The sequence below is a fragment of the Carassius auratus genome, chromosome 27, assembly GCF_003368295.1.
Source record: "Carassius auratus strain Wakin chromosome 27, ASM336829v1, whole genome shotgun sequence".
Classification (NCBI taxonomy): Eukaryota; Metazoa; Chordata; class Actinopteri; order Cypriniformes; family Cyprinidae; genus Carassius; species Carassius auratus.
Window position 1 is genome coordinate 6,201,324 of NC_039269.1, and position 26,601 is coordinate 6,227,924.

The following is a 26,601-nucleotide window of genomic DNA, read 5'->3' on the forward strand; positions in this document are numbered from 1 at the left end:
AAGAAGTCTCTTATTTAGTGCAATCTGAAATCATCGGTCAGTTGGTCCAGATGTGTGTGTGTGTGTGGTCTCTCAGTGAAGGCAGTAATCTGACGCCGGCGCATCATTATCCAGACTTCAGGTTTAAAACATACGCTCCGGTGGCTTTCCGCTACTTCAGAGAGCTCTTCGGGATTCGACCGGACGACTATCTGGTGAGACACACCGCAAACACGGCCTCTCCTTCACTAATAACACTTTAATAACTATTTCATATTTGTATGCAGAGGAGGTCTTTAGTATTTTGAGATTTTATTTATTTACATATTATCTCTTGACCAAAAACACTAGCATTCTTCCTTTGCAGAAAATAAGCTCGGTGAGCAACAAAACTATGATCCTTGCATGTTTTGTTCATCATTCTAATCTTTCTAAAAGGAATATGCTTTCTTGAAGACTAAATATAACTGGCTGATGTGAAAAGCTGAACAAACTACATCACGGTCACATTTAGCGTCATCACCATCAGCTCTCTGTCTTTGTTTAAAAACATCTATGAGAAACCTATGAGAATTTCTGTGTCAGAGTGTGTGTGTGTGTGAGCTTGCAAATGCACGCTTGTGTGTGTGTGTGCTTGTGAGTGTCTGTGTGTGTGCATGCGTGAGTGTGCATGTGTGTGAGTGTGTGTGTGTGTTTGTGTGTGAGTGGGTGTTTGTGAGTGTATGTGTGTGTGGTTCCAGCCCTAATGTTGCTTCTTCTTTTTTTTTTAAGAAATGTTACACACAGTTAAAGATATTCTATCATGCTACAAACTAGGATTTTCATAGTTAACTAAAATTAGATTAATTAATTAATTTTAAAGGAAATTATGAATGACAAAAACACAACCAATTAACTAAAACCTTAACCTTGATTAAACTCAACACAGAGAATATAAAAACAAAATAATAAAAAATATGAATAAAAACTAAAACAGTATCGTACTGTTATTCAAATAACCCTGTTCGAAATCTGTACGCTTTTAAATTATTGAAGCACATTTTACAAGAAACGTTTCAGTTTTTCTAATTAAAAATTAGTTTGGTGTGTCTCTTTCCATTTCTTTGTAACGTTTATTATTTCTACACCAAATCTGTGACTTTCTTTCTTCTGTGGACATAAGACGCTGTTTTGTTGTTGTTGTTGTTTTCATGCAATAAAAGTAGATGTTGATGCACATTAATAAAGCCTGACTCAGTGGAGAGCTGCATCATATCAGTGTTTATTCATTCTTCAGAATAAATGCAGCGTCTCTGTGTTTGTCGCAGTACTCTCTCTGTAATGAGCCCCTGATCGAGCTCTCCAACCCCGGTGCCAGCGGCTCCATCTTCTACGTCACTCGAGACGATGAGTTCATCCTGAAGACCGTGATGCACAAAGAGGCTGAGTTCCTGCAGAAGCTGCTTCCAGGATACTACATGGTGAGCCCGACACACAAACACTAGTGTGCACGATCACAGGACGAAGCTGGATGCTTACATACTTCTGGAGACATTTCAAAGCATGCATCTTAACATTTCAGGCCAAACGTTTTTAAATGTTTAAAAATGCATTTGATGTGAAGCTGTTGCAGCATTAAGAGTAAGTGAGGGAATGTAGTTTAGATAATGCATGCATTTGTGCTTTCAAACACAAACAAGACGCAAATGTAGTTTATTGAAATTTTTTTAATTTAAGTTAATGTTTTAGTAATTTCTCTTATTTTATGTCTGCATGGTTTTAGTTTTTATTTGTAGTTTAATTAGTTATTTTAATTAATTATTTTTATTTATCTGTAACTTTAAAAAAATGAAAATAAGAATTTTTTCTAAAATAAAATATCTGCCGTTTATATATTTATTTTTATTTCAAATAATGAAAATGTTTTTTTAAAGGTTTTAAATTATTTTTACATCATTCAACAGATGAAAATAGAAAAAAACACTAAATACTAAATATCTAAATTCAAAAAAATAAATGAAACTTTAAAATTAAAGATAGATAAATGAATAAAGAGAGTTATCAGTTGATTTAATGATTGAAATAAAATTTTCTAATCATTTTTAAATGCCACAAATCAGTGCTTGATTATATATAATTAAATAATAAGCATAATTAGGAATAGAAAAGATTAACTCCCAAAAGTAGAAAAAATTTAATCACATTTGAAAGAACAATACTGTATATACAGTACAGTCTTTGTATATATATATATATATATATACATATATATATATATATATATATATATATATATATATATATATATATATATATATATATATATATATATATGCATAGTTTGTTACAATTTTACTATTAAGTATAATTTTTTTAATATTGTTAAATACAGGTTTATCTAATTTTATTATTAGTTTTATATTTGTCATTTTTTTTGTTAAGTCATAATTTTGTTATGATATAAAACTGTTTTGAACAAAAAAAACTGTGTTTTATCTTTAAATGAGGCTCATCTGTCTGTTGGTGTCTCAGAACCTGAACCAGAATCCCCGAACACTGCTGCCCAAGTTCTTCGGTTTGTACTGCGTTCAGTCCGGAGGGAAGAACATCCGTATCGTGGTGATGAATAACATCCTGCCGCGCATCGTTCGCATGCATCTCAAGTTCGACCTGAAGGGCTCCACGTACAAGCGCCGCGCGTCCAAGAAAGAGCGCGAGAAGTCCAAGCCCACCTTTAAAGACCTGGACTTCATGCAGGACGTTCAGGACGGACTCCTGCTGGACGTGGACACGTATAACGCGCTGCTGAAGACGCTCCAGAGAGACTGTCTGGTGAGAGGAAGAGGAACCCAACTCTGATATCTACCATTAAAACTGTAATTGGGATTTAAAATGAAATCTTCAGGTTTTCTTGATTGTTGGGCTACACATTTTTTAGGTCAAAATGTTGCAATTATAACATAAGAGAAATTAATGTTGACACAAATTATTTTTAATTTTATTTATTTATTATGATTATTATTATTATTTTAATTATTTATTATAATTATTATTTTATTTATTTATTATAATTATAATTATTTATTATTATTATTGCAAATAAATAAACATAAATTGCTAAATAAAAACAAAATAATAAATATTACTATTGTAATATTTCACTGTAAAATAAAATAGTCATAATAATTTTTTTTTATTTAATTTATAAAAAACTATTCAGTAGGCAGATCTGAACATTCATTTATTTATTTACATTTAATTAATTATAATTATTTATTTTTATTTCAAAATGTGCAACTCTGATTTAACATGCAATTAAAAACTAAAAAAATCCCACTTTTCTTTTTCTTTGTTATTATTATTATCATCGTTATTATTGCTACTAAATAATGATATAAATATGGTTAAATAAAAACAAAATAAATATAACTATTGTTAGTATTTTACTGTAAAAAATGTGTTTATTATTATTGCTATTATTGTTGTTTAAAAATTGCAATTGTGATTTAAAATATATATAAAAAATAAAATCATGCCTGTGTATGATTTGGCCAAAAACTTGTGTTTATATTACCATATGACTATATATTAATAATAAAATATGACTATATATTAATAAAAAAAAATAAAAATAATTATTATTATTATAAATATTATAATTGTTACATTTCACTGTAAAAATGTGTGTGTGTGTGTGTGTGTGTGCGCATGCGTGCGTGCGTGTGTGTGTGTGTGCGCGTGTGTGTGTGTGTGTGCGTGTGTGTGTGTGTGCGTGCGTGTGTGTGTGCGTGTGTGTGTGTGTGTGTGCGTGTGTGTGTGCGTGCGTGTGTGTGTGCGCGTGCGTGCGTGTGTGCGTGCGTGTGTGTGTGTGCGTGTGCGTGTGTGTGTGTGTGTGTGTGCGTGTGTGTGTGTGCGTGTGCGTGTGTGTGTGTGTGTGTGTGCGTGTGTGTGTGTGTGTGTGTGTGTGTGTGTGTGTGTGTGTGTGTGTGTGTGCAGGTGTTGGAGAGTTTTAAGATCATGGACTACAGTCTGCTGTTGGGGGTTCATAATCTGGATCAGGCGGAGCGCGAGCAGCAGATGGAGGGATCTCAGAGCAGCAGCGATGAGAAGAGACCGGCCGCACAGAGAGCGCTTTACTCCACCGCCATGGAGTCCATTCAGGGAGGAGCGGCGTGTGGAGACTCCATCGACACCGAAGACACGTGTGTGTCTCTGATTTAACATCCAGAGTGTGATGAGACGCAGCAGCACACACTGATTCTCTGCTGTCTCTCTCTCTCTCTCTCTCTCTCTCCAGGATGGGAGGCATTCCTGCTGTCAGTGGGAAAGGAGAGAGACTCCTGCTCTTCGTCGGCATCATAGACATCCTGCAGTCCTACAGGTCACACAGTACAATCCGTTTTACAATCATCTGTTCTCTGAATCAGAGAGAGTCACATGATTCATGACATCACAAGTTGGCTGTTGGATGTTCAAGAGTCTCAAATTTAGGGACCGTCTCTAAAGTTACATGCGATAGTGTTATACACTTTACTAACGTCAGTAGCATTTGAAGAGAATGACTTATAGTCATAAAAACATTTGTAATTGTTTATGTAGATGTCAGCTACAATGCACACATTATACATTATATATATATATTAAAATAAATTATAAATCATTTAGGTGAAAACTAGGCCCGTTTATCACTTTCATGCACATTCCTGTGAAAGCTTTTTTTTTTTTTTTCAGGTTCCCTTACGAAAATTACCCATGGTTTTAACAATAACACCACAAATCATCGTTCTTGTAGCCATGGTAACTGCAACTTAACCATGGTTTTGTTACTTCAAATAATAATTTACAAATAAGTATTAATATACTGTAATATTTTTGTTGTTGTTGCTATAAAACAGACCTAAGCCATCAATTGCCTTTAAAATGACTTAAAATGCATTATATTAAAAAGAATAATGAGGCAATAATGATTGGTTAATAATACCACTGTTAAAATACATAATGTAGGCAAATACAAAATAAACAATTTATGTACGTTATATTACAAATGCCCTGTGATTGCTGCTGTTACACTTACAGGACGATCAAATCCTTGTTTACGCTACTGACCAAACATTTCATTCAAATATTCACTTAATCTTTCATTTTTGGACACCTTTTTGCTATAGATGACACTATTTCTTCAACAAAAGATGTGCATATCACAACCCTTACAAAAATAAATCATGGTTTTATCATAGTAAAACTGCTTAGTTTCCTTTTGCATGATTTCTGAACGCTTGAGACTATAAAATAAATTAGAGTCATAATAAAGTTATAGCCACAGGTAAATGTCGAGAGCTACAAATGTGATTTGTAAAAATACAATTTATTCATTTAGTTTTTTATTTGATTAAAGTAATTTTTTCACCCCTATAGTAGGTGTTTTTTTCTTCCATCATCATATTTGAGGTACCAAATGAGTATCAAACCTGCTAAAGATTTAACATTTAAATACACTTTTTTTTATTATATAAGGAAATATATATTTTATTCAGGAGATTGAAGTAAAATGTGTATTTAACATTTTTAAAATATATTCTGATGTCTAAAAATATTATATTTTAAAATTAACTATTAACCTATCATACTTGTTTATGTATTTATTTGTTTATTTGGGGGGGGGCAATATTTGTTTTAAGCCGATTAAGCCTTTTTTAAGTTGTGTTTTATGGTGCAGGTGTCCTGTGGCTGGAATTACTGTAAAAATAATTATATATATATTATATATATAAAAAAATTGCTTACCTTTGAGGAATCTGAATTCAGGCCCTTTGTTTTATTTATTTAGTTATTGGTAAAATTGTGGCAATATATTGAATTGTATTTCATATTTCACACAGTGCTTGTGCCTTGTAGTTGTTATTAAAATAATTAAATTTAATTAAAAAGGCTCTTCATTATGTAAATCTGACCTTTATTTATTTATTTATTTTGTCATATATTAAATAAAAAAAGAAATATTAATATTGCAATTTTTTATGGCGAAATTGAAAAAGTGAGTATTTAAAAAAATTATAATAATGCAAAATGTATTAATTTATTTATTTAGGAGTGATTAATTTAAAAAAATATTCTATTGTATTTAATTTAATTTAATTTATTTTTGTTTTGTGTATTTTCTCTCCTGCTTCTCTTTGGTTCTCCATTAGTGTGTGTTTGTGCTCTTTTGCTGAGATCTCCTCCAGATGATGAACCGCATGGCTTTATAATCTTCACTAGCGTTTGGGCTGGTTTTATGCTCTTATGTAACAGTTTTTATAAGACTGCATTAAGTTCAGGACACTCTGAAGCTGATGTTGGTGTTTTTCTGCAGACTCGTAAAGAAGCTGGAACACACGTGGAAGGCTCTGGTGCATGACGGGGTGAGAAACCCACACAGATACATCATCATCATCATCATCATCATCATCTTGAACGTTTATAATGCATCCTAACCCTCCGGTCTGCCATCTCAGAGCATTAGTGCACATCCCGTCTGATACTGTACATCTACTGTACATGACCCTCCTTACCAGATAAAACATACTTCATATTAATCCCATACAAATCTCTTAGGACACTGTTTCTGTCCACCGTCCGAACTTCTACGCTGACCGCTTCTTCAGGTTCATGAGCAGCACTGTGTTCAAGAAGAGCTCTTGTGAGTTTCTCAGAAGCTCTGTAGTGATAAGAGCTGAAGGAGACGCTGTAATCTAACAGAAGTCTGATTCTGCTCTGTCCAGCGCTGAAGGTTTCTCCGGTGAAGAAGGGCCGTGTGGTGCTGAGCGGCCCCGGAGCGGCCTGGTCCTCCAGCCAGCTTCCCTTACAGAGAGACGAGAAAATCTATGATCTGAGAGGAGCGTGCAGCTTCCCCGTGCTGGAAAACCATGGTGATTATCCTGCTTGCCTTCTTTATGTGCATGCCTTTGAGAAGGACTGTTTTGCATAGAAGTTAGTTTGCGCCAGGGAATCAATTCTGACTTTTTTTTTTTATTGAATTCAGAAATTATATAGGCCTATTGCAATTCTGAGATTACAGCCCACATTTATTACTGTTTTCTCTGAATTCAGAGATTATATCTTGCAATTCCGAGATTATAACTCAGATTTATTACGTTTTTCTCTGAATTCAGATTATATCTTGTGATTCTGAGATTACAGCTCACACTTATTACTTTTTTCTCTGAATTCAGAGATTATATCTTGTGATTTTTTTTCTCTGAATTCAGATTATATTTTGTGATTCTGAGATTACAGCTCATGTTTATTCCTTTTTTCTCTGAATTCAAAGATTATATCTTGTAATTTTTTCTCTGAATTCAGATTATATTTTGTGATTCTGAGATTACAGCTCACGTTTATTACTTTTTTTCTGAATTCAGATTATATTTTATGATTCTGAGATTACAGCTCGTTTATTACTTTTTTCTCTGAATTCAAAGATTATATCTTGTAATTTTTTCTCTGAATTCAGATTATATTTTATGATTCTGAGATTACAGCTCATGTTTATTACTTTTTCTCTGAATTCAGATTATATTTTGTGATTCTGAGATTACAGCTCACGTTTATTACTTTTTTTCTGAATTCAGATTATATTTTATGATTCTGAGATTACAGCTCGTTTATTACTTTTTTCTCTGAATTCAAAGATTATATCTTGTAATTTTTTCTCTGAATTCAGATTATATTTTATGATTCTGAGATTACAGCTCATGTTTATTACTTTTTCTCTGAATTCAGATTATATTTTGTGATTCTGAGATTACAGCTCACGTTTATTACTTTTTTTCTGAATTCAGATTATATTTTATGATTCTGAGATTACAGCTCGTTTATTACTTTTTCTCTGAATTCAGAGATTATATCTTGTAATTTTTTCTCTGAATTCAGATTATATTTTTTGATTCTGAGTTTACAGCTCATGTTCATTACTTTTTTCTCTGAATTCAGAGATTATATCTTGTGATTTTTTTTTTCTCTGAATTCAGATTATATTTTGTGATTCTGAGATTACAGCTCACGTTTATTACTTTTTTCTCTGAATTCAGAGATTATATCTTGTGATTCCGAGATTATAACTCCGAGATTTATTACTTTTTTAATTGAATTCAAAGATTTTATAGGCCTATTGCAATTATGAGTTTATAACTGACATTTATTACTTTTCGTCTGAATTCAGAGATTATATTATATTCTATATTTTTAATCATATAACTTTTCCCCCAAAACCTTTTAGGTTTTTAATTTTTTTATTTATTTCACTACTAGTTTCAGAATATTCATTTAAAAGTAGCATTTAAATATTTAATATTAACATTCCCAAAATGTTCGCACAGTTCCAAGATGGAATGTTCACTTAAAGAGACAGTTCACCCAAAAATGAAAATTCTGAGTCATCATTTACTCATCCTCCACATGTTCCAGACCTGAATGTTGAGCACAAAAGACCAAACAGTATTTGCTTATTAATGTTCTCAGGTCGGCAGTCCTGCACTCCTCCGTCGCTCGAAGAAGCGACCACGGCGTCTGTGGCCACAACTCTGTCCTCCAACACCTCTATATCAATCCCAGAATGCTCTCCGTCAGACACCACAGAGCAGCCGCGCTACAGGTCGACATTAATCACCTCGTTTACAGACATGACTTCATATTCACTCACTAAATAAGAAGCAACAGTAACACTTTACTTGAAGCCTTTGTGTATGATGCATTATAAAGGCATTCATAATGTGACCTATAATGCATCATATATTTTCACAAATAATTGTAACCAAAATTAAAATGCATTATAATGCTTTCAGATTCCTTGTTGCATCTGAACTGTGTTTTCTAAAGGTGTAACAATGAATAGACGAGTATTTTATTGTAGTAAGTAATAGTAATTATTTATAAGTTCATACAATGCATTGTAATGTGTATTATGAGGCAGTACAATGCCAGCAAGGCTGTTTATTTTCTCACCACCTGGATTTTGTTCTCTATTGTTTTCCCAGAAGACACACATTGTCTCTGAAAGACGCTGAGGGAAGGTGAGCTTCACTGGCATGACTGTATTTTTATTTACAAACCATAATGAACTGTGACTTTGCATGCATTTTATTTTCAGTATGTGAGGCAGGCTTCTGCTTTTGAATTACTTGTTTGTTTGTTTATTTATTTATTTAGACTCCATTGGCTCTAGTAAAAAAAAAAAAATCAAGCATAAACTCACTTAATTTTCATAATTTTTTCTAAGATTTTGTTTCTCATTTAAATGTATTTTTATGTGAGAATGTTTAAATATTTGTACTGGGAAACAAAAAAAAACAAAAACTGAGTAAGAAGATTTTTTGTGTGTGTGTGTGTGGGTTTTTCTATCTAAATGTGCTTGTTTTGGCAGGACACATGAGGTGGTGGATGTGCATGAGGAAGAGCAGCAGACCATCACTGTGCAGGTGGAGGTGAAGAGAGAGAGAGAAGATGAGGAGGAAGAGGAGGAGGAGCCAGACGTCTGCCAGAAATCACTACAGTAAACATGCATATGAATCTCACACCTGCAGCACATTTATCGTATTTTCCAGACTATAAGTCACACTTTTTTTCATAGTTTGGCTGGTCCTGCGACTTATAGTCAGGTGCGAATTTATCACAATTAATTTGACATGAACCGAGAGAAATAAACTAAGAGAAAACATTACAGTCTCCAGCCGCAAGAGGGCGCTCTATACTGCTCAGTTCTCCTGTAGTCTACACTGAAGACATATACAGAAGACAGATACAGCCCTCTGGCGGCTGGAGATGGTAATGTCTTCTCTTATTTGCAAAGCAGATGCAGTGTTTTCATGAACATCTGTCTCTGTCTCTGTCTCTGTCAGTAATCTGGATGTTCAGTAGACGTCTCTCTGTGGGTCTGAAGAGGTTTTGCTGTTCTCCAGGATGGATTCGGCTCATCTCAGCACTGATGATCCTTCCAGACAAAAACCCTGTTCCTCTTCTACCTGATCGATTCCCCTCAAGAACAACCAAGTGTGTGTTTGTGAATCCAGACGTCTTGTTGACGATCCATAATGCACTAGACATGTGTCCAGCGTGGAGCGTCCTCATTATGCAATATGAACTCCTGCCCGTGATTGCATGAAATTAATACTGTGGAATACTGTTAAAATATATGATAAAAAGATGAGAGACTGAAAGAATTGCTGCAGATGATTGAAAACATATCATGTGAAACACATCCTTAAAACAAGATGCATTTACTTGAGAATTAAAAATTAAAACCGTGTGTGTGTGTATATATGAATTATAAAAATGGATATTTGAGGAACATTTTCCAATATTTCCTTTTACTTTTATAAATGTTTTATTTATTGTCATCTTTTATCAACTATTTTTGAATGTTAATTAGAATGTTATAGCTATAATTTAGAGTTTAGTATAGTTATTAAGCTATTTTCATCATCATTATTATTAAGTTATTATAAATATATTATTTAAAAAATACATATTCCTTTCTAGGAACAGTTACCAATTTATTTTTCCTCTTAAAAACATGTTTTATTGATCTTTTGTCAATATAATTTTATGAATGTCTGTTACAGTTTTATAGCTTTAAAATTATCATTTACTGTATAGTTCGTTTTTTATGGCCAAATTCTTTCTTTTATTTATTATTTTAAACAGTTATTATTATTACTATAACTACAAGTTATTATTTTTAATAATCATATTTATTATTATAATTATTAACATTGCCAGTGAGGTATGAAAAATACATCCTTTTGCTTCTCAAATAAATGCATCTTGTTTTACGCATCTTATAATACTGCTGGAAAACGTGATATTTTTATGGCTATATCTGTATAGTCAATATCTATAATAATCTCATCGTCTGCAATCTGTTTTTAATCATTAAACATGAAATCTGAAGTTTTATGTTACAGTTGATCGTCTGTGTTTGTGAACATGGAACTGACTCGAAATTTCAGCATTTAAAAACTTTTCATCTTGCTTTTTTAGGCTCATTTTTAATAATGTTTTATTTAATATTTAATCTTTGTAATTTTATGGATGTCTATGAAAACTTTATTTTTTAATGTCTTTTTTTGTTTGTTTGTAAGGCTAATTTCAGATGTGCTGAATATCATAATCAAGGACACAACAGGAATTTATAGATGCATGTTAAAATGTACATAATCTGACGTGAAAATATCTCATTTCGTAAATGCATTACAATAATGGAATTAAAAATTGCATATAGTTTTAAGATTTTATTTATGTTTTCAATTCCAGTCGGATATACTTTTCACATTTTTTAAATGCCCATTTTAATCAGATTTCTTTTTGTTGGGAATGATACTTTTTACTGAACCTGCATCATTCTTCAACACTCAGTTTGGGTTTTAAAGGATAAAATGGCCTTATTTGGATACTGTAACTATCAATATGATCAAAATCAATCCCATTTCTCCTGTTCCTCTGGGCGAGTCTTTGTAGTATAATGTACAGTATGAACTGAATATATTTTGGTCACTGGTTTGAGGAAGGTCTTTGTGGTTTCTGCAGCTCTTTTCTTTGAGACTCGTCTGTGTGTGAATCGTCTCTAACACTGAACATCTGTGTGTCTGTACACATCATTAGCTGGTAATGAGGATGTACAAATGTAAACAAACCATACCAATAAAGGACTATATGGAAAATAGACTTTTCTTTTGGTTTTGGTCAGTTAAATCAGGTTTATACTGTGCGAGTGAATCAGTTTCTACTCGGGTCTAAAAGCACGTTTAGTGTATTCTGGGTAAAAACAAATGACATGTAAAGAGTGTTGGCCACGTTTATGGTGGAATCATTTACATTGTCTTGTAGACACAAAGTTAAAGGCATCAAGTTTTAAAAATCGCTTTAGAATTGTTCATTCTTCTAGTTAAATGTATAGTTTTTTTTAATGCATAAGTAATAGGATAACTTTTATATACTGTGTGTATTGTTGTTATTGTTTTTCCTTTACCATAATGAGAATTTGAGGGAATTGTTTTGTGGACATAATGCATTGAAGAAAAGAAAAAGAAGTAAAGTTTAAAAACAGGATTCAATTTCTCTATACAAAATATTACAGTATTTATTTTGATCTTTGATAAAAAAAAGTTTGGTAAAATATCTATTTAGGAGTCTTGGACCTTTCCATCGATAAATAGTTCATTCTAATAGTCATGATTAGGTTAGGATTTAATTGTAATATAGTGAAGTAAACGTAGGTGCCCACCGAGGGGCCGGGTGGCAGTTAACAGGTTAAAAAATGAAAACTGTGTACTTCTGTGAGGAGCTTTTATCAGTGATGATAGCTGATGTCAAACGTTCAGCTGTACTTATGAAGACTGTGTGTTGAAGAATGAGACTCTTGAGCGCTCTTATCAGCGCTCACACACTTCCTGCAAACACACACACACACACACACACACACACTCATTTACATTCAGGACCCAGCCAGAGAAAACTAGAGCAGGTCTAAGGTTCTCATTCATCCTGAGATAAGAGCTCAGCCAATCAGAGCTCAGCTTGAGATCTCTGCAGAAACTACAGAGGATGTCTGGGAAACAAAGTATTTATTTATTTATTTATTTATTTACCTTACAGGTAATGCATTTCACTCATAAAAAAGAAAAGATTAATATAATATTGAAACATAAATTACAATATATTCATAATATAAGTGCGTTTTTTTAAAAATGTAAAAAAAAATTTTTACATTTTTTTTAAAAAAGTTTATTCATATTGCTGTCAATTTAGATAACTATGGGATTTTACTAATAATAGCTGTTTCTTATACATTGTAGGAGCACCATACAGTTACATTTTGAATTTAAATGTTTTTTGTTTCTAATTGAAATTATTTATTTTTTTAATTCTTATTTTAAGCAATTATTAATATAACTGTCAATGCAGTATGAAAAAAACTTTTTAATTATTTTTCCCATAATGCAATGCTCTGTGCAGAGATGCAGGAGAAAGAGGAAGTGGATCATTTCATGTGTGCATATTTATTTTGATGCATAATTGACGCAATAGGTAAGTATTCACAATTTAAGCATCATTTTATTTTTAATTGAAAATCTTGATAATTACAAACAGTTGTGTGTGTGTGTTCTCACAGCGAACCTCCAGACCAGCTTTCATGAGACTTCATAGAGACATTAAGGTGTGTTTGAAAATCATGAACCTACACACACATATAAAAAAAACTAAAACACAAAACATTCCAAAAGAACTAAATGCATATTAAATCAAATAAATAGTGCTGTAACAGATGTTGTTGCTGATCTGTTAAAGTCTGACACTATACTTGTCTCCACATGAGTGTGTTTGTTATTAGATGTACCAGAATCCAGCCACAGATGTGTTTGTGAAGGCGGGACTTCCTGTCTGCTGTAAATATCACTTCCTCCTCTCATAGTGTTACACAGACAGGAATAGAAAGCTCTGATATCAGACTCAACTAGCAGCTTTATCAAGGTTAAATGCATACGACTAGTTCTGTCTGTCTACTAGCTTGATCAAGGTCAGTCTCAAGACAAAAGAGTGAGGTTATACAGTACTCTAACTTAATGAGGGAAATTCAGGAAAAAGTCACATTCATTTTTTATGCAATATACAGTGTGTGTGTGTGTGTATATATATATATATTATATATATATATATATTTTTTTTTTTCATGGGGGAAAAATGCAGAATTTTTTTTGAGTATTTCATAATATTAAAAATAATAATTTTCATGACATTTTGATGAATTTCACTCAGTATGCAATGCATATATATATATATATATATATATATATATATTAGCATTACTGTAATAAATATTTGAGGGGAAAATAAAAAATAAAAAATAATAATAATGATATTATTAAAATGTATTTTGATTGATCAAATTACACACACACACACACACACACACACATATATATATATATATATATATATATATATATATATATTTTTTTTTTTTTTTTTTTTTTTTTTTTCAAAAAATTGAGAGGAAATAATTTTTATACAAATGTAAAATTATTAATTATATGATTAAAATATATTTAGATTTTTTGGAGTGAAATATGCCCTCACATGATCTTGAGATTGAGCCGATCTTTATCCATGTATCTCTATGATCGTGTAATATTTACTTGCATTTCATGTTCTTAACCACAGTCTTGCAGCTAATAAACCAGAGCACAGTCAGATACTGTGTGTATGTGAGTGGACAAGCTATCAAAAGAAAAACATACATATATTACACAGATGAAACATTAGCGTATGACACGAAGAGGGACGAGATGAGTGACAGCTGAGGGCTGGTTGTCATGGTTACAGGTTTTGGCAGCACTGCAGTTTGTTGCCCCTCTGTCCGTCTGTGGTCGGCGGGACGCTGATGTCCACCACGTTGTTCCCCGGCGACTCGTCGTGAGCCAGTCGGTCAGCGATCTGCTTCTGTGATACGATACGATATATTTCTACAGATGCAGGAGAAACGAAGAGAGAACGAGTGAGAGAATGAAATCTGACTGCACAACTCACCGTCAAACAGACTTGTCATGGTTATTATAAACCTATTAATGTACATTTTTCACATAATCTTACCTGTATTTTTTATTGTAAAAAATTATTAACTTTTTTATTTTAATTTTATTTAATTTTGCTTTTTTATATTATTATTTCGTTTTCAAAAATTCTAATTTAATTGCCATTTTTGCATGAACTGCCCACATTTTACCTCATTAGGTTCATGCAAAAACATTTGACTTTTTAAAAATATTTCCACTTTTCATTCACAAAAAAAGCATATATATTTTAGTAATTGTGGGTAAAAACTGCAGAAAAAAAGTAAAAATCTTAAAACATGTTTCGGTTTTTTAATGGACATGCACTTAATTTACTTTTATATTATATATTAATATTATTTCTTAATATGATATATTTTTAATATTTTGTTTTTATTTCTTTTTTATGTATTTCTTCATATTATATATATTTTCAGTATTTTGGTTTTTATAAATTTTTCCATATTATATATATACTCAAACTAAAAAAATTAAATAAAATAAAGGATATATATATATATATATATATATATATATATATATATATATATATATATATATATATATATATATATATATATATATTTTTTTTTTTTTTTTTTTTTTTTTTTTTTTTCACCTTAATTTCAGTTAAAAAAAATGTTTTTCAGTATTTTTGGTTTAAATGAAAATAACCCTCTTCTCAGTGTATTACATTAATTTCTTAAGTATGTGAATGTAAAATGTAAATTTGTCTCTCCAGTTTACCTTTATATTTATTTTTTAATAATTGTGAAAGATATCAAAATACACTGAATCACTGAATCATGGCCAAATGTTAAACCTGGAGATTTTGTCTGCGTTGCATCATCAAGTAAAGAATGTTTATGGAATCGCATGATTTTAACTGTGAATATTTACACCCCTGTCTGAAATATCTCTCTAAAATCCCCATAATTCCTGGCAGGCGATCCCAGCTTTACCGGATGGCAGATGCTGCACTTTTAAGGTTGCATAAGATCCGCTGTAGTTGGTTTATTGCTCCAGCGAGGAAGCGTTTGATAGTGATGCTTCAGATGGGTCTGTACCTGTCAGGATGTTCTTGAAGGCCTCCTCCACGTTAGTCGAGTCCAGAGCGGACGTCTCGATGAATGACAGGTTATTTTTCTCTGGAAGCAAGCAGAAGGGGTTTAATATGACAACATAAAGCTTCACACAGAATGAATCCTGTTCACAAAACAAGAGCAGAGTGCATTTCTGTGCAAATCTATTTGCATCCAGCAATTTTAATATTTTTGAATGAAGTCTCTCCTGCTCACCAAGGCTGCATTTATGTGATGAAAAGTAGTTAAAACAGCTAAATATTGTTAAAAGTTAAAACAGCTGAATTCACAGATGAATAGAAAGTTCAAAAGAACACATTTATCAGACGTAGAATATTTTGTTACAATGTAAATCTGATCAACTTAATTTCTCCAATTTTTGAACAGTGTTTATCAGAAAGGTTTAATGAAGATGTTTAATTCTATTTGATGTTAATCTAATTTGGTTCTGATTAATAAAATAACTAATGTAGTTCAAGTTCATTTCTTATCCTAAATAAGAAAATTTTAATTATGAACCATCGTCGGAGCAAATATACACATTATTTTTAAAGGAATAGTCAGGTTTGTAGAAATGTAGCATTGCATCAGTGTCTCTTCAATGGATGCTCTGCAGTGAATGGGTGCCGTCACAATGAGAGCTGAAAAAAACATCACAATAATCCACAAGTAATCCAGTCCATCAGTGAACATCTGGAGAAGACGAAAGCTGAAACAAATCCAGCATTAAGACGTTTTTTATTAACCATTTAACATTTAAGTCCATAATCCATAATGATGCTTCCTTCTGAGCTCTCATTCTGACGGCACCCATTCACTGCAGAGCATCCATTGAAGAGACACTTCACATTTTCATATTTGTTAGAGCTATTCCTTTAACAGTCTAAAATCCTTCTTCACAGATTTGCGTTATCAGACGAAGGAAAGCAGCAGTTTTCCAGAGGATGGATGTGTGGTGTCTCTAGAGTCGGCTGTACCTGCAAAAGCGCGTGCCTCGTCGGTGGGAACGGCTCTCAGGTGCCGCAGGTCGCTCTTGTTCCCCACCAGCATGATGACGATGTTGTTGTCGGCGTGATCTCGCAGCTCTTTCAGCCAGCGCTCCACGTTCTCATAGGTCAGATGTTTGGCGATGTCGTACACCAGCAGCGCGCCGACCGCGCCACGATAATACCTGCAGACCTCCGAAAACCATAACCACAAATCAAGCTTCACTATTACTATTGCCCAGAGTTTCACTTTTAGGTCAGTTTTAGTTTTGGTTTGACTGAGTAAATACATTTTATTTTTACTCTTATTTTATTTTCTTAGTACTGTATTTTTCGGACTATAAGTCGCACCTGAGTATAAGTTGCATCAGTCCAAAAATACGTCATGACGAGGAAAAAACATATATAAGTTGCACTGGACTATAAGTTGAATTTATTTAGAACCAAGCACCAAGAGAAATCATTACCGTCTCCAGCCACGAGAGGGCGCTCTATGTGTTCAGTGTAGACTACAGGAGAACTGAGCAGCATAGAGCGCCCTCTGGCGGCTGTAGACGGTAATGTTTTCTCTTGGTTCATTTCAAATTAATTTTGATAAATAAGTCGCACCTGACTATAAGTCGCAGGACCAGCCAAACTATGAAAAAAAGTGTGACTTATAGTCCGGAAAATACGGTACATTTTTTTGTTTGTTTAATTTAGCAACTTATTTCAGTTAGTTAATAAATAAAATGTTTTATTTATTTATTTATTTATTTTAGTTAAATCATTTTTGTTTCCTTTATTTTGTTTTAAACCTAATATTTATATTTTAACAAATTAACAAAAATGACTATTGCTATATATACTATTGCTATATTATTGCGATTGCTATAGAGGTTTGATCACATTGCCAACATTAATAAAAAAAATACAATGGCTCAAAAATGACAATAAAATGATACAAAAACAGTTTAATGGCTGGGGTGGAGGATGCAAATGTTATTTCTGGCATAAGGGGAACCAAAACCACATCTGTTCACTTATCAAGAGCCACAAATGCAAATAAGTTTATACGATGGCATATTTTTTCTGCATGTTTTCTTGCATAAGTATTACAAAAAAAAAGTGCTGTTGGAACATGCATCCCAGGGTTATTATAGTTAACTAAAATTAAATCATTAAAAAATAATAACTCCTTAAAATTTAACTGAAATACAATAAAATACAATAAAAGCTTGAATTTATTTTAAGCAACATTTTCATTTAGTGTGCTGAAAAAACAAAACCTAAAATTGCACAAAAAATTAATAATTTGTTTTAAATAAAAATGACAAAAAACATACAATTTTAAAATGATATGTATATATTCTTTTTTTTTTTTTTAAATATTAATAAAAACTATAAGAGTATATCAATGATACTAAAGTAACACTGGGTAGAACTGCGGTATTATTTGAAGTACCGTGTAAATACCCCAGTACTAAATGGTATACAGTGTGTATATAATTCCCATCTAAAGCACGAGTGTACTCACGCAGAGGTGATGGCCCTGTACCGCTCCTGTCCTGCCGTATCCCAGATCTGAGCTTTTATGGTCTTGCCGTCCACCTGGATGCTCCTGGTGGCGAACTCCACTCCGATCGTGCTCTTGCTCTCCAGATTAAACTCATTCCTTGTGAAGCGTGACAGCAGGTTACTCTTCCCTACGCCCGAATCTCCGATGAGAACAACTGAGAGCAGAAGCAGACAAACAGACGCTCTGAGATCACAATATTAACACACACTAGCATTCAGTTTGGGGACGGAAATTAATATTCATCAAGGACACATTCAATTGATGAAAAGTAGTTCTGTCAAACAATTAATCGCGATTAATCGCATCCAAAATAAAAATCATTGTTTACATGATATATATATGTGTGTGTGTACTGTGTATATTTATTAAGTGTATATAAATACACACACATGCATGTATATATAAAAAAAATGTTATTTTTTATAGATCAAATATATGTATTAATTTATAATATGATTATATTAATATAAATATAGACATGTAAATATTTTCAAAATATATACTGTATTTGTGTCTATTTATATATACATAGTAAATATACACAGTACACACACACACACACATATATTATGCAAACAAAAACATTTATTTTGGATGAGATTAATTGTGATTAAGATTAACACTAATCAAAAGTAAATGTAAGGACATTTCAATGATATTCTATAAAATATAAAATAAAATGTATCACAGTTCACATTATATGTCCAAATCCTGAATATAACTATGAATAATGCTATCTTATGCAGGTTTAATGACCACTGAGAAAATATTTTGGGTTCGTAAACTTTCTAAATTCAGTTATGATTGACAGGTGCACCAAAAGTTTATTATGAACTGTGTGTCATCCTGCAGTTCTCTTTCTTACTCTCTTGCTTTCTCTTTCTTTTTTTTTAAGGCGCATTACTCAAGATCTGGTGGCCATACAGTAAAAGATCTGGAATATAATACAACTGATTTGAGATGCAAAGTCTACCCCCAGATCCCTTCCACTTTCATTATGGCTCATACAGTCTACACAAAACTCTCATATCTCATACTGTGTTAAAGGATAGCAGGGTTTTACAGGGTTTTACAGGTGAGCTGTTCCTTTAAAGCTGTGAGCGTGTTTGCATTGATTTCCTTCAGCTCAGGCTGAGGAAGGCTGCCTGATATCCTCATGTCTTCTTTACGAGGAAGTCAAGCTGAACTTTGATCCTCACACTCGAGTGATTCGGAGAAAATGGAATGTAACAGATTTGCGGCGTCAGGCTTTGATCAGGTGACGTGATACAATCAGTTACAATGTAACCAATCAGCTGCAGCACAGAATATCAGCACGTGGCCTCATTATCATCATCTTATTTTTTTTGTATGTATTTAGAACGTTTCTTCTTGGTTATGTGAACGTTAGAGAAACATTATTAGAATGTTACATTCTCTACATTTAAAACACCCATGTTTTATATTTAAAAATTTTTAGAGGAACATTCCATTCTATCATTTTGAAACTATAGAACGTGTACTTAGAACGTTTCCTTTCAACATTCCATATTTTTTAAAAAAAAGCATTAGATCGCAGTGCAAGGCCGTTTTTAGTCTTGAATCGGCTGTGAACATGAGCTCGGTGTGAGGCTAGAGCTTATTCTTCATATATTCATCTGTCATCTAGGCCCTGGGATCCCGTGTGAAAGCATCCAGGCCATCGCGAACAGATGTTTTACTGATCGGTGGATGCGTCTCGAAGCCTCTGCGGGCGTTTCTGTCTCAAAGCCTGTTATGCATGCCATGATTTCAGACGGGTGCCGCCGCGAAATACGCCAGCCTGTCAGATCTATAGGTCAGGAACAATCGATGGATTTTGAATGATTACTCCTCTGCTCTGTATAATGGAATGCAGAATTTACCTTTGAACAAGAAATCGTATTCATCATCTCTGTTGGCCATTTTCTAAGAAGCCCGCTCCGTCCTGCAGTCCGTCCAGAGAGAGGGGAACCAGATGAGGTTGTATTAATAACTCAGCGTGTGAGGGAATAAATCGAATGAGTATTACAGACACACAATGCGCCAGTGCTGCTGCTGTCACACACACACACACACATACACACCGCAGGAAGAGCGATCTGCTCGGTCTGCATTTAAGGGGAGGAGTCCCGCAGCTCTGGAGCTCCGCGGCCGCCAGAGGGCGCTGGAAACACCGCTGTCGTGTTCCTGCAGCTCCGGGCCTCCAAGAGCTGCTCGGTTCTTTTCATCACGAGATATCGACTGTTTCTTCAACTACAGTCATATATTGATTTTCATTCAAACTAAAAGATTTAAACCTGTTTCTGTTTTAAACTAGTTTTAATGCTCACGTCACAGCTAAATATGTTGCTAACATTCCTACTACGTAATGAAAAAAAAAACAATTCTGAAAGGAATAATTCACACCAAAAATTATATTCTGTCATTATTGCTCTCCCATATCGTTTCAAACCCGTAAGACTTTCCCCGTTCGTCTTCGGAACACATTTTGATGGAATCCGAGAGCTCTCTGACCCTCTCATAGACAGCAATGCAACTGAAATGTTCCCAGGTCCAGGACATTGGTGAATTAGTCCATGTGACAGCAGGTACGAGAATACTTTAGAAAACTAAATTATGACTCGTGATTATGCATGTTTATGTGAAACAGAGGCAAGAGCATGCAATAACTATCCCTTTAATATTGTATGAATGTTCTAAAACTTTTTTCATTATATGAACATTAATGTAACATTTCAAATTATCATTTTTGATTAAATTATTTTTTTTTTATGAATGCATGTATTTTTTCATTTATTTTTATGTAATTTGTAGTTTTCTTTTTTGTTTATATTTGTATATTTTCATTATTTATATTTTACTGGATGTGTTGTTTATTTTATTAATGTTATTTGTGTGTGTGTGTGTGTGTGTGCATGCAGCAGAAAGGCACTTTTGTCTGTGGTCATGAAACCCTCTTTCTCTCTGTTTATTGCTGCTGTTTGCATATGAAGAGTTTCCTGGGAGAATCTATAACTAAAAGATAATGGGGAACATCAGGAAGCTCAGAGAGGAAGCCAAGCATTGGAGGATTCAGAGGTCTGGAGGAAATATGTGAGATGACCTTCAGTGACCTGTATGGACAGGAAATGAGGTATAACTGCTGAATAAGCTTCCCACCAGTGTGAAGAAGACAAATATATCATACACCAATATGGTTAGTGATTCAGGTTTTTGTAATCTGGTTTCAACATTTTCCTAGAGCTAGAAAGCTTCAATGCACAAACTAGTGTTTTAGTTTGAGTTTTAGCTGGAAACATTCATATTTTTTTAAGCAGCTTAGATGCTTATGTGTTTGGGAGATGCTTTTATCCAAAGTGATACATTTAGTCTTTTCCCTTCGAATCAAACTCATGATTTCATCAACTTGCAGTAACCATAGTATGTTAGAATTGTCCATCAGAATGTGCTGCTGTGTAGCTTTGTTCTGTGCTTGATTTTATCATTTAAGTCTGTCTTTATAAGAGCAAGGAGTGTGAAGACATCTGAGGTTTAGCAGAAGATCATGGGATGATTGTTGTGGAGGTGAGTGAGTCACATCACTTCCCATGGTAACATGCAAATCAAGGCTGGTTTTAGATCCAGTCACATGACTCTATGCAAAACAACGACGAGAGAGTTTCTCTCTTAGAAAAAAGAAAAACTATGCATCCTAATATATCATACTTGATACAAGCCCTCTAAATGATCAATATGATCTAACTTTGCTGTTAACCCTTTCACACACAGTCTACTCCATATTTTCTGTCATCAGAATTTCATCACTTTTTGATCCTATAAGTATCAGCATCTGCTCCAAATTGTATTTTTGCTCAGTTTGAGTCTCTGAATAAAACTGAGCTGTTTTTCCATTATATTCTCACTATGTCAGACTATATTAGCCAGAAAAGCCTGATGGATGAAATATATTACAAACTTGATTTTTTTTTATTTTGTCTGAAGGTTAAATTAACTTTTGCATTTTAAAAATTAGACTTTTATACCATATGTCAGGCTTTGCAGGGATGTACTGATCGCTTTTTTGTGCCTTGTTATGCTTTTCATAAAAAGACTGCAGCTGTTTACTAGGGTTTCGATGCACATTAGACCCGTGTGTTTCTCCTGACAGACACTAGAGGGGGCAGTGTGTACGTCATGTTCTCAACTGTGCTGAGAAAGTGTTGGAAAAGCCTTTTTTCACAATTATGCGTCGGTGACTTTTATCTGGAGCGTCACAATCATGACGATTTTGAAAGATTTATTTATTTATAATTTATTTTATTTTTATAAATTTATTTATTTAGTTTCATTAGAATGATCTGGATGGACCAACCTTATTAAGTTATGAAAACGTTCATTCTGAATGTTCTGTGAATGTTTAAAATGTGCAGTGTTTTAAATGTTTAAAAAGGATAATAGGATTTAATGTTTTTGCATACATAAGGGGAATGTTACTCTTAAATGTTCTCTGAACATTCTAAAATAAAAAGTAACATTTAAAGAACAGTAACATTTGTGACCCTTGACCTCAAAGCCGGTCATGTGGGTAAATGTTGAATTAAATTGAGATTTATAAATCAACTAAAAGGTGAATAAATCAGTTTTCCGTTGATGTGTGGTTTATTAGGATTGGAAAATATTTGGCCAAGATACAACTATTTGAAAATCTGGAATCTGAGGGAGCAAAAAAATCTAAATATTGAGAAAATCATCTTTAAAAGTTGTCCAAATGAAGTTCTTAGTAATGCATATTACAGAGCAGATCTTGACTTTGGCAAAGGTAATGAATCCTGCGGCAATGTGAATATGACATTACTCCAGATATATTTGAGGTAAGATGTTTCATATCCCTCGTGCATTAGCTCAAATTAATCTAGAACATGAAGTGATTTTGTCATCTTTTTTTGGTGTAAAATAGGGCAGAGCTGTCATTTTAATTACGCACATAATGGACTTATTAAGGGCTTGTATCAGATAGATGTGCTGTTCTTCCGTCTCTCAGAGATCTGTGTCTCTCGGCTGATTGTCAGGGGACTGATGTACTCAGAGATGCTTTGAGAAGCTGTGATTGTCTGTCATCTGATGTTCTCTCGTTCATTTTCACCTGCTCGGTTCACGACAGACCTTCAGAACCACACCAGTGAACACTGATGGATCAAGTGGTGCTATTACATATAACTGTAGTTAACCTAAAACCTTTTATTTCATTTTAATACATTTTTCAAAGACAATTTATTTATGTAATTCTATTTCCTTTTTATTAGTGAAATATAAAATGAATGGAATGTGAATCATGGAAGTGAACTGTAAAATTAAACCGCAACCTAAGCTAAAAGCTAAAACCTACCACATTTTATTAAATAATTTTTTTTAAAATTATATTTAAAGAAATTTTATTTTCATTAGTTAATTATAAAATTAATGGAAAGTTGATCAGGAAACTGAACTGTGAAATAGCCTAAAACTTAAATCTAAAGCTAAACCTCAACCTTAAACTCTCATTTAAAACTCATTTATTTATTTATTAAATGTTTTGTTTTTTTGGAGGGGGGGGGGTATACGTTTATTCAATTGTATTGTTTTTATTTTGTAAATTAAAAAGATAAGAAAACTACAAAAAAAGATTTCCTATTATGATGAATTAAAAAAAATGTTTTAAAAGTGAAAAGTAAAAAAATACACACACACATATTATTATTATATATTATTAATGTTAGAGATATTTCTAAAACCTACACCAGGGGGGTATTCCAGAAAGCAGGTTATGTGACATACCCGGGTATGTTTAAGAGTAAGTAAGCGGATAACCTCAAATTTCGGTTCCAAAAACGGAGGTAACTTTCAGGGTATGTTAGTAGTCATAGCAACTCACTCTCTAAACTTAACCTGCTCCAGAGCAGGTTATGTTCCAGGGTTAGATCACTTCAGCGAGCCTTCAGTGGGCGTGACAGAACATTATATAATATTACAATATGTAATATAGCCTATTTTATATATATATATATATATATATATATATATATATATATATATATATATATATATATATATATATATATGATATGTTAATGAGGAAGCGCTAATATAAGTAATAAATAAGTTAATATATTATTCTAATATGATTATTTCTTTTATTGGGATATATAAGAGTTATCTATAAATTATGTATTAAGATATATGCATAAATTATAAAACACAATGACAAGGTCATGTTTAACTTATATATATTTATATATTTTATTTATTACATGTAATATCTCACACATGGAGTGATATTTTCTATAATGTCTAAATTCTAAATCAAAATACATATCTGATATGACTTAATGTATAATTAGCATAAAACAAACAATATAATTTACATTCTCAAGGATTAAAGATTAAATGGAAATAAAAATAAAAATGATTGCACATCCATCAATTAGTTGGCGATATGCACTAAGAATGTAAACAACTAATGAACAAAAGAAGAAGAAAGAAACAGCTTGGGGCGCTTTTTCTTAGCGTCCGTTTCTATAGTGACTCGTCGATTCGTCACTCTGTTGAGAATGTCTTGAGTCTTAACCAGGAACATACTCTGAGTTGAATGAACTTACTCCCGGTAGCGTTTTTGGAACCACATACCTCGAGTAAGCAAGGTTTGGGGTTAATCAACCGAGAGTTCAGGGTTTAGTTCACGGTAAGTTAACCCTGCTTTCTGGAATACACCCCTGAAGTGTTAGTTGTTGTTGTTAGTTGTTGTTGAACAGTTTTTTTTATTTTTTTATTTTTTATATAAGTGTTTAGGTTTGCAGTACAAGATATTTCAGTCCTTCCATACATGTCATAAGATCAGTGTGTTTGCTCGTGTGTGTGTGTTGAAGAGATAAGGGATGAGAAACATCCTGGTTTCCACATCGCTGGGCTTTGAGTCTCAGATCACTGCAGGTCACAGACAAAGACTCAAAAGACTATGATTCAAGATTTAGATATTAAAAACAGATAGAAAAGCAGATGTTTTATTCTTTTTTGTGCATTCATTCTGTTATGTTCCTTTTATAATCCTGGGCTCAGTACATACTCTGCATTATATCCTGTTCTTGTTAGCTGATGAATAAATGTGAAAATAAGAGAGTGAATGACAGATTAAATTTTGGTGTAGCTCAGTTTTGTGAATATATAGTCAAAAACTGAAGTGAAAACAATCTGATGCAAAACCTCATGTATTTCAGCATAAGACAGGCCGGTTTTGCTGCGGCTGCAGATTGTATTTTTGGTGAATCTGTTGGGAGGAAGATGCAATAAAAATGACAGCTGACATGCAGGCAGTGCATCCTCCAGACACGGCAAAAAAATCCTCATTTGAACTGAAAATGCATTCAGTTGAAGTATTACACATTCATTACATTCATAAACTATAGCATTATTTAAAACATTTTGATCTGAATGCTTCTGATCGAATAAAATATTTTTTTTGTTGGTTATTTGCCAAGTTATTATTGTTAACTAAACTTAAACAATAACCATAAAAAATCATTAGAAGAAATAAAATTATATTTAAAACTATTTATTTCAGCTAGCTGGTAAGACAACTTTAAACGTATAAAAACTAAAACAACAATAATTAAATCTGAAAAAAAATAATAATAAAAATGACAACTAAAAACTGTAACTAAAAGCCAAAATATAAGCATTCGATGTGATCTAAGATGTTAACAAAAACTATATAGTATATAATAAATGAATGGAGATATTAAAATAACACTGTCCTGATCAAATACTAATCACATCTGCTTCAGTAAATGTGTCCAAATTAAATTGCATCTTTAAATCATTTCTAATGGTCTATTAACACGTGTGGATCATTGCAGACAGACACCCACTGAACACAATGCATCATTTCTACCTTCACACACTGCCTGTCTTATAATGGTCTTTAATTGAATAGAGTTTGACTGAGACTGTGGCAAATATTGAAACGGTGATAATGAGCTGCATTTGTATTGTGCTGCCACTGCATATGTGTAATATAGAGGGCATGTGATACTGTCAAGGACACAAACTTACATTAAAACATTATATCATCCTTGTCAGATTGATAAAGTGTGATTCTTCCAGTTTTCGATCCAGTGCTGCATGGAAACTAGGTTCATAGTTGTTCTCTATGGAAGTTATTGAAGTTATTAACAATATTTGCAATTGTAAATAATACAAAGCATGTTTTGCAAGACAATATTTCATTATTTCTTCTTCAGATTTCCCCCCAAAATTTACTTGTCATCATTAAATCACCCTCAGGTTGTTTAAAATCTCTTTGATTTTTTTTTCTGTTGCACATGAAAGAAAATATTTCGAAGAATGTTGGTATCCAAACATGTTGCCGCCGGTAGCCATTGACTTCTATAGTATGGAAAATAATACTATGGAAAAGTCAA

General features: G+C 32.8%; 2 protein-coding genes across 2 annotated transcripts in view; one reads left to right on the forward strand and one right to left on the reverse strand.

The window, feature by feature from the left end:
- Positions 1-9,506, forward strand: part of LOC113045223 (phosphatidylinositol 4-phosphate 5-kinase type-1 gamma-like) — a 13,831-nt gene extending 4,325 nt beyond the window's left edge. The window contains exons 4-14 of the mRNA XM_026205447.1: positions 77-194; positions 1,287-1,439; positions 2,491-2,790; positions 3,955-4,160; positions 4,256-4,339; positions 6,311-6,359; positions 6,553-6,637; positions 6,720-6,866; positions 8,458-8,590; positions 8,973-9,008; positions 9,359-9,506. Coding sequence (XP_026061232.1) covers positions 77-194; positions 1,287-1,439; positions 2,491-2,790; positions 3,955-4,160; positions 4,256-4,339; positions 6,311-6,359; positions 6,553-6,637; positions 6,720-6,866; positions 8,458-8,590; positions 8,973-9,008; positions 9,359-9,491 — 1,444 coding nt within the window. The 3' untranslated portion in view covers positions 9,492-9,506. The remainder of the gene's footprint in view (positions 1-76; positions 195-1,286; positions 1,440-2,490; positions 2,791-3,954; positions 4,161-4,255; positions 4,340-6,310; positions 6,360-6,552; positions 6,638-6,719; positions 6,867-8,457; positions 8,591-8,972; positions 9,009-9,358) is intronic.
- Positions 9,507-13,978: 4,472 nt separating this feature from the next.
- On the reverse strand, positions 13,979-20,284 carry LOC113045224 (ras-related protein Rab-11B-like). Its single transcript, XM_026205448.1, has 5 exons — positions 20,053-20,284; positions 18,128-18,323; positions 16,603-16,796; positions 15,611-15,691; positions 13,979-14,456 (listed from the first exon to the last, which is right to left on the reverse strand). The coding sequence occupies exons 1-5, from the start codon at positions 20,090-20,092 to the stop codon at positions 14,311-14,313; spliced, it is 657 nt and encodes a 218-aa protein (XP_026061233.1). The 5' UTR covers positions 20,093-20,284; the 3' UTR covers positions 13,979-14,310.
- Between the last annotated feature and the right edge of the window lie 6,317 nt (positions 20,285-26,601).

Bases quoted from the DNA above. Each gene is read 5' to 3' on its own strand.
- LOC113045224 (XM_026205448.1), bottom strand. From the start codon at position 20,092: ATGGCCAACAGAGATGATGAATACGATTTCTTGTTCAAAG. The intron at 18,324-20,052 runs GTAAATTCTGCA...TTCTGCTCTCAG, and splicing joins ATACGATTTCTTGTTCAAAG to TTGTTCTCATCGGAGATTCG. The intron at 16,797-18,127 runs GTGAGTACACTC...GGAGGTCTGCAG, and splicing joins TACAGGGCCATCACCTCTGC to GTATTATCGTGGCGCGGTCG.